General features: G+C 41.5%; 1 protein-coding gene across 1 annotated transcript; it reads left to right on the top strand.

Moving 5' to 3' along the window:
• The first annotated feature begins 1,301 nt into the window (after positions 1-1,301).
• Positions 1,302-6,975, top strand: klhl38a (kelch-like family member 38a). Its single transcript, XM_056416010.1, has 4 exons — positions 1,302-1,438; positions 2,748-4,104; positions 4,293-4,398; positions 4,756-6,975. Exons 2-4 carry the CDS (start codon positions 2,749-2,751, stop codon positions 5,043-5,045), a joined length of 1,752 nt encoding a protein of 583 aa, XP_056271985.1. The 5' UTR covers positions 1,302-1,438; position 2,748; the 3' UTR covers positions 5,046-6,975.
• Positions 6,976-9,255: the final 2,280 nt, after the last annotated feature.

The following is a 9,255-nucleotide window of genomic DNA, read 5'->3' as shown; positions in this document are numbered from 1 at the left end:
ACCAAAGCTGCGCGTGCTCGCATGTCATGATGTCTGACTTGCTGACAGCTCACTTTCTGGCAGCCGTGTCATTTAATCTGTTCACATGTAACTCCAGTTCCTTGTCATCTGCCGCAAAACAAACATAACAATATTTCATCTCACTACCTCAAGAGCTGCAAGGGGTTCAATTAAGGTTGGGAATAAATATAAGGCCCTTTTGTAAGATAAATAAATGACCGATTCGAGATTTAAACTGTGAGTAAAAGGAGCCTTAAATGCCTCAGAACGGTATCTTTCCCTCAAATATGTGGGGTTATAATATAAAAAGAGATGATATTTAATTTCTCCTATAATCTTTCCCATCAGTGACTTGAAATAATGTTACAAGAGATTATATCCGGTTTCATTTGGTGTTATCTTTCAGCAATATATCAGAGCAAACTGCTTGTCGCTCCATATCATGTTTCCCAGCTTTGGCCCCTGACTCTTTAAAATGAAGCAATGAAAACTTCATCAACGGTTCTGGTTTCAACGTGGATATGAGGTGGGTGCAGTTTTCCTTCTCAGACTGTTAAATCTAAAGGAATTTTAGAGGCATTAAGAGGTGAAAGAACAGTCTTTAAAAAAAAGTAGATTAGGAAAATAAGTCTGCATTAAAAAACTCAATTGTGTTAACATGACATGACTGTTAAAGCAGAGTCCACCATTCCTTACCTGGATTCAAACACATCCTAACACACTATCAGAGTTATATATGCTAATGAAAACTGAACAATTTTCAAGGGGTTATGGACACATACATCGTTACAATATAACTGACACCTTTAACAGGCGAGTATTAGTAGGAGTCATAGTAATCATCTCCAGTTGTACCAATGCACAGAAACATACCACATCAAGATGCCCATTTCGTACAGCTGTTTCTCCTGATCAAGCGGGCCCATCAGCGCTGCACTATATTTACTTCATCCTGGGTTACACACATGAGGAAGGAGGAGGGGAGGACTTAAACATCACAAGAAGATGGATCAGGGTCAGCAGCTCTGGGACACATTGATTAAACACCAGCTTGGGTGGGCTGGATGGCTGAGTCAGGTCCCTGTGAAGATTCCCCCCACCACCCTCGCTATTGTAAACGCTCTCTGGACCCTGGCAGAGCTGTAAAGCCGGCAACTGGGTACCAAACAGCGCCGTGTCACATGAGAGGCATGGCTTCAGTCACGGTGGCCCAGGATACTATTCTTAGCTGCAGGAATGTACACAGTGGCCTCATGGCGAGCTCCACAGCGCCTAACTGGAAAGCTTCGCCGTTTCTCTGTGTCATGTTCCTTTTTTCTCCTTGACTACAATATTAATTTTCCCTCTGGCTAATGTTTTGGTCCTCTTTTGAGTGAGACTTTTTCTGATCAGACCAAACAGACATTTTGGATTTAATTTTTTTTTCTGGGGGCAGGAGGTAAGGATTCACTTAGTCACAGATGTTGCTGATAAACTGCCAACAGGTTCAACACGTTTCTCTCAGTTTGACACAAATATGACATTCAAATGCTTCAGTGCTTTTAATCAGCAATGGCATCAGTATCTGCTTCAATTGTATCCTTTTCTAACTGAGTTTAAGGAATCCAAATGTAAGGAACTAGGAAATTGCCAACATAATCCAGTGATGCCCCATTTATAATACAGCAATAAACATTACGGGAAAGTGTAGTATTGATATTATATCAATACATCAGCATGTAGTTACAGTATGTATATACAGTATGTATATTTATAAATATTCAGAAGCATTATTGATGACCGACTAGAAATTATCTCAAGTGATTGAATATAATTTATACTCAAGTGTCCATCATGTTTTAATTGTTGATGCAATTTAACATAAAGAGTTCTTGGTACTACCAGCCGTCCAATATCCAGGTCAAAAGACACCAGACAGAATGTAAAGTAGAAGTGAATCCGTAGCTGTCGCTCGGTGTGGTTATAATGCTTAGTGTTGCTAATAGCCCAATGACATTCCTATCTTTAAATGGTAGGATAATCCCAAACCCTCCAGCCAGAGAGAGACAGAGTGGGATATGATGGAGGAAAAATATACTATATACAAAAAACAGCAACAGCAATGGAGTGAGATATATTTGGGAGGGACAGAGAGACAAAGTGCTGTTAATGTCAGTGATGATGGGCTGGTTGATAAGGGAGATGTGGCCTAATGCTACATGGATGCATCAAGATTATTCAGAGGGGGTAAAAATAGCAATCTGTGAGTCACATTAAGAACAGCTGCTCTGCAGGGGTTTCGAGAGTTTGAGAGAGGGTTGATAAATGAAAGGGTTTGCTATCATCTGCATGGTTAATCTGAGGGCAAAGGGGAAAGCCTGATAACAGGTCGAATAATAATGCTGTGATTCCTACATTCATTAAAAACTGAATAGCTAACGTTCCTTCCCTGAGTTCACAAGCAAAGTAGCACTTTGGTAAATGAGTTACTTGGTGGGTTATTGGTAGAGTCAAGCCTTTTTGTGGAGGCATTACTATCTACTTTTGGACCTTAAAGCAATAGTTTGAAATGTTAAGAAGACATAGTGATTTCCTGGCAACCTCGTGGTGAGATCACGTGACGGGTATATGACCTCCTATAACACCACAACATGTTGTATATTTCATTTGGATTTGTAATGTATGCCCATGTTTCTATCAACCATCTTGTTCCAAAGGACAATATAAAGACAATATGACTATAGATTCTCTCTTTTCTGTCTCCACAGAATGGCGTTAACACCACGAGAAGTTTTCTCTTTCAAAGACTCAGAATTTCCCTCCCACCTACTTGCCCAGCTCAACATCCTCCGTCAGGAGCATATCCTGACAGACGTCCTGCTCTGCACAGAGGACCAGGAGATCCCGTGCCACAGGAACGTCCTGGTCTCAAGCAGCCCATACTTCCGGGCCATGTTCTGCAGCAACTTTTTGGAGAGCAGTCAGGCCCGAGTGAATCTCAAAGGAATCTCTTCAAATGTCCTCAGTGGCATTGTGGACTATGTCTACACAGGCTGCATCACTATCACCATGGAGATTGTACTCCCGCTCATGCAGGCAGCCTCCATGCTGCACTACGGAGGTCTCTTTGAGGCATGTTCTATGTTCCTCCAGGAGCAGCTGAGTCCAGAAAACTGTCTGAGCATGATACGACTCTCTGAGATCCTTCACTGTGAGAGTTTGAGGGAGAGGGCGAAGGAGATGGCTGTGAGGTGTTTCTCTGATGTCGCTGCGACAGAGGACTTCTGTGAGTTGTCTCTTCCTGAGCTTATGTGTTACCTAGAAGATGACCGGCTTTGTGCCGAGGAGGAGCAGGTGTTTGAGACCCTCCTGGCGTGGATCCACCACGACCCATTCTCACGACGCGGTGCCATCCATGATCTCTTCAAGAAGGTCCGTCTTCGCTACATCCATCCAACTTACCTCTTCCAGTTCATCGCCAATGACCCACTGGTGCAGTCCTCCACCCTATGTACTGAGATTATCGAGTCAGTGCGCCGCCTCATGCTGACGGTCAGCACCAAGTGTAGCCGAGAACTGAAGCCGCTTTGGACCACGCCGCGACGTTACACCTGCAGTGAAACACTGGTGGTGGTTGGCGGACGCAAAAACAATGAGCAGACCTCACGTGAAGCCTTGCTGTATGACGAAAGGACTCATCGCTGGCAGTGGTTGGCCAAGCTCCCCCTGCGCCTCTACAAAGCTGCATATGTGTGCATTCATAGCATCCTCTATGTGGTTGGTGGGCTTAGCCTCTGCATGACATCAGGTGACAGCTCAGTCAGCGCCACAGTTTACACACTGTCCCTGAAGACCAACCAGTGGCGGACTGCTGAGCCTATGCTGGAGCCACGCTATGCCCACCAAAGTGTCTCCTATCTGCACTTCATTTTTGTGTTAGGAGGCATTGGCGTTGACAAGAAGATCTCTCAGTCTGTTGAGAGATATAACAGTATGTTTAATCAATGGGAGGCCATGGCGGCCATGCCCACAGCGGCGCTGCATCCTGCTGTTGCAGCCAGTGATCAGAGGATCTACGTTTTCGGAGGGGAGGACGCGATGCAGAATCCAGTCAGGCTGATTCAGGTATCAGTAGCGCAGACCAATTCCTGCATTGTGCCACCCAAATTTCAGAAAAGGCCTTGAACAGAATGCATTGTCAATATCGACGAATAGACAATTAGGAATCAGAGGAGTTGAGGAGACCACTCAAGCAGCCACTACAGTCTTCGATGCTGCAATAAACATGTTGACTGTTCGTTGTGTGTCTACAGGTCTATCACATCTCTCGCAACTTGTGGTCCAGCCTGGAAACAAGGACGGTGAAAAATGTGTGCGCTCCTGCTGCTGTCATTGAAGACAAGATCTACATCATAGGAGGTGAGCTCAATGAATGGCTGCTCCATTACATTATGAATGTAGTCATTAACATGTTTGCAGTCGGTGGGATTTAAAAGTCATTTTTCAGGCATCATCTATCTCTTGTCGCTTTCTACTGGAGATGTACCTCTTAAAGACATTTTTCGACTATTTAACTTCCTAAAACAGCTGGGCACTTTATTAAACATTACTCAAACAGGAGTAAACATATGTCTACAGCACAGAGGAATAAATTAAATCAGGCTTTGGATACACATCACCGCTCCTTCTGGTCTTTACTTTGGATTTGTTGATTGTAAAAACAATTTAAAACATCAAAAGACTTATTCTTAAAAGTGATGAATATCTTGTTTTCAGGATACACCAGGCGAATGATCGCCTACGACACCAAAGCCAATAAATTCGTCAAGTGTGAGAACCTAAAAGAGCGGCGGATGCATCACAGTGCAACAGTGATCAACAACAAGCTCTTCGTCACCGGTGGACGCATCCTCAACGGCCACGATGTCATCGAGGACTCAGACTGCTTCGAGTGTTACGACCCCAAGACAGACGTTTGGACCTCCAAAGGTTCTTTGCCCTACAAGCTATTTGACCACGGCTCCCTGCCGCTAGTCTGTGTTTCGAATAGACCCAACCCACCGTGACCCGCCATCCAACCAGTCACTTAGGCAAATGCTTTGCTGCATGTTCTTCGCCTCCCATTCGCTGAGAGTTATTGGCCACTAACTAGACAAATGGGAAACCATTTAAAACTGACTGCACTCCTTTATCACAATTTAGCAGCATGGCCACGATGTTATGAAGGACTCTGACTGCGTCGAGTGTTTAAGACCTCAAGACAGACGTTTGGACCTTGAAGGGTTCTTTAAATGAACAAAGGAGAGCTCAGCTAATGAGCAGAGGTGTCGTCACTAAGGCACCTGTGGTCGAACTGAGAATCCATGAGATGACGAGAGGCAGAAGTAGCTTACTTAGCAAACAGCTGTCCAGACACATACTTAATCCAAAAAGCTCCTTCCACAGATGGCTGCACTCATTTGATGGGAGCTAAACGTGTTAATGCTTTAATTTCACAGACATTTATACACATCATACTGCCAACAGCTGCAGTTGATTTCCCCGTAACAATTCAATACAGATAGGGTATAATATCTCTTGCTGCTTGTTAATAACCCTGCGAGCTCTGCTTCTCATGTAAAACTGAAAATTAAAGATCAGACAAGATCAGACAGCTAATATAATTTGCACTTTATATAAAATACATTCCTCGTTTACCCGCATGCTTCTATCAGTGTGCACTAGCTGATGAGTTGATGGATTGTGACAGAATACTGCGCTCCCAGTTCAAAGTAGGCTACCGTAGTTTATCATGTGTGTCGATGAGAGCAACATTTTATTTCAACAATATCTTTGGGCCAACTCTAATCCAGGTTAGCTGGCTTGATTCGTGACTTTAAGAATTGTTCCTGAAACCCATAACAAAGTATGTTCTGTATAGTCTCATGTAAGTTTTCACTTGCAACATATGTAGTGTATATCATATGAAGTAGAAAAAAACAATGTCACAGCACTATTAACACAAGGGTTTTGTATTTCAGTGGCCGTTTACATTTAATCTAACTAGATGTTGGCTGAATAAAATGGCTTCATGGGCAGCTGTCTTGATTTGAGGACATATGACAATGCTGCCTTTGAGGCAAGTGCATGGCAGGGATGCAGTGACCTGCTAAGAGGATTTCAGGTTTTGCAGCCTGTATAATGCTCATGCACACATGTAACCCGCAGGTGGTTTCTCACAAACATGTTTGTGTGATCGGAAATTCACCCTTCAATTCTTTTGAGACCAAAAGCTGTAATGTGTTAGTGGAAGATGTAAGACAATGAAACTGTGGAGCCTCTCTGCAGGCCTCGACTGTTAATTATGTCTTGGCTTTGTAACCCTCTTGACCCTTATGGAGCATACATGCACTGTGCTCCAGCCCCTGGTAACAGTTGCCATGGCAACCCTGTTATCGCCCCAATTGATAATGCATGGCATGCATCCCTGTAGTGAAGATTGCGTCACTGATCAACTGTGATGCTGTTACTTGCACAATGGACTTCTTTTCTTTCTTAAATTTTTTTTATTTACTACTGTTGTCTATGCTTGTCCTTTGGATAGTGGTTTTTCTATTAAGGAACACTGTTATTTATGCATATATATGTGGTGAATTTTGTATTTATTGCTTAGAATTTTTCTGCACATGAGAATAAATAATTATTTTGTTTTTGGACAGTGGTACAAATGTTGTTATTGTTTCACTGAACTGTTTTTAGTTAAACTTGGTGCAGATTTAAATGGTTCTCCATCTGAGTCATGTCGCCCTCATACTCGAGGGAACATTGTTGACACGGGCACAGAAACATGTTCGCTGGCTATCAGGTGACACATGTCTTCTGCATTCATCATTTAATATTGCTTCAACAAATATACTGCATAATATTTAACTTTGGTGTTTTATAATATGAACTATGACTGAAAGTTAAAACCATGTAGCTGGCTTGAAACCAAATAAACTGCTGTATGTTACATTATGATGGACATGTGTCAAACTCTTGACCCTTCATGCCTCCTCATAAAGAGTTTCAGGAGGAGCTCCACATGTAGGCTAAATATCGAGTTACCAGTTTCCCCCCTGTTTGCATGGTATGGCCTACTTGTATGCAGCCCTCCGGTGAAGCCGACCTCAGGGAAAGAGATGCAGGATCAGATTTCGCTCTTACATTTTGATCCCTGCCCATTAGTGCGGAAACATCCAAACTTGCCCAGGAGCAGCACACTACACATTAGCAAGCCCAGACTGTCATGGCGTTAAACGGCTCCGTGTTAGGCTGGCCACTCTGAGTGCCTCACATAACCTTCTGTGTATGTGTCTGTGTGTGGATTCAACACCAGATGCCTCACCAAATTATTATCATGACACACAAACAGTGCAGAATGACACATAAAACCCAGCAGAATGTCTAAATTCAAACAACCTAAAACCTTAAAAATCCAAAGAGTCTGACGGTTGGGAGTAACTTCCCATCAGCTGACTCGGATGTCATGTGCTTAACTCAGTTAGTCAGAGCAGCATTTCAGAACAGCCTGTAAAACTTTTTATTGAGCTGCTAAATACACAACCTATGCAGACTGTTTGACTGTATTTGCCTGTTGTCTTTCCGTAGAAACGAGTGTGTGAGGATCACCCTTCAGGCAGGTTATTTTAAGTGTGTGTTACTAACCCATCAAGGGATAGCATTTCATTGCAAGCCTATTTTGTGTGTATGTGCGCACACCCACGCACACATATGACAATTGTGGTCAGAAGATCTATATGCATATGTAGGATTAGCATGAATGCTGCCATCAGTCCACCAGTATAAATCCTAAACCTTACCATGGGTTATATTTAACAAGCATCTCTACAGTGGCATACTATTGACATGCACCTTCTTTTTAGCTTAATCTGAATATCCACCAGGGTTTATCTGTACTACTGTGTAGCCAGTGTCGAAAAGTTATGTAAAATATAACCTGAACTCAATCAGTAACATCTCATTTCCCTTTTTTTAAATTCATGTTTCAAGACCCTTTAGTTCTTATACTCGGATCTCAATTATGTTCTTCTTTGAAAGAAACTGCAAATAGTTATACTAATTGAGGCAATTGTAACTTTACCCTTCTGTGTTAATGGGATGGAAATGGGGATTTTTAAATGTTTACACCTATACAACCAGAAGTGGAGTAGTGATGAGACTTTCATATTCAGACCATGAAGCTATTCCAATACAGTATGACTGATTTGAAAGTGCAACTAAAGGCTTTGTTTGATATTGTTTAGGCAATAATGCAAAAAAATAGTTAGTTAATACTAAATGGGGGAAAAAAAGAAAGTATCTTAAAGAATTAAAGGACATTTATTTATTTTAAAAGCTGTAGAGCAACTTGCAGGTAAAGGTCAAAAGGATTGAATACAATTCACTCATTTTAAAATCGACAACTTTTACTGAGGGTCAACTACAAAGACATCTTTTGTACGTTAACACTCAATTCTGAATATGGAAATAACTTTAAATGCTTGCAATACACACCTCCCATCACCTGACGTCCCCAAGAACACGCGTGTGAAGAGCAACAGACAGATCTGTTTTCATTGTAGCCATGTCGCCCTCTGCTGTCTCACACAATATTGCACCTTTGTGAAAGAACATCTCGCACCAGGTTTTATATTCTGAGCCAAAGTGAGAAGCATGATGGTTTTATTATAATTTCTTTGACAAAACAAAACTGATCACAGTACAGCATGCATACATTCCTTACAGAGGTCTCAAATAAAACTGGTCAGAAGTACGTTTCACTGAACATGACATTGAACTAGTTAGGCTTTGTGTTCATGAGATAACAGTCACAAAACACACTATATGAACGTGTGTTTTTCTAAATAAAGATTTTTTTTGAAAGAAATAACACGTTAATAAAGCATATTTAATGACGGTTATAAGCTTGCCTGCATTCAATTAAATGGAGTATTTTGTTTTAGTCATTAGTCCATCTCACAAACAACTATCAGCCATTCACACACATTTTCATTCATAAAGAACTCTGGGAAATGGCACGATGGACTCCCTCCTCCAAGAGGTGAAAAACAATATTTTTATAATTATTATTAAATTACACACAAACAAAATGAGTCCAATAAAAGTGCTATTTGTGATTTAGGAGTATTTTAACACTGAGTTCATAAACTATACAATAGAAATAAAAATGTATTCCATTGACAAAAACATAGCACTATATAATAATGTTTTCAGAAAGTAATTTCAAATAAAGAA

The sequence above is a fragment of the Pseudoliparis swirei genome, chromosome 1 (assembly GCF_029220125.1).
Source record: "Pseudoliparis swirei isolate HS2019 ecotype Mariana Trench chromosome 1, NWPU_hadal_v1, whole genome shotgun sequence".
Lineage (NCBI taxonomy): Eukaryota > Metazoa > Chordata > Actinopteri > Perciformes > Liparidae > Pseudoliparis > Pseudoliparis swirei.
Note: the sequence above shows the minus strand (reverse complement) of the source record. Positions and strands in the feature narration are given on the sequence as shown.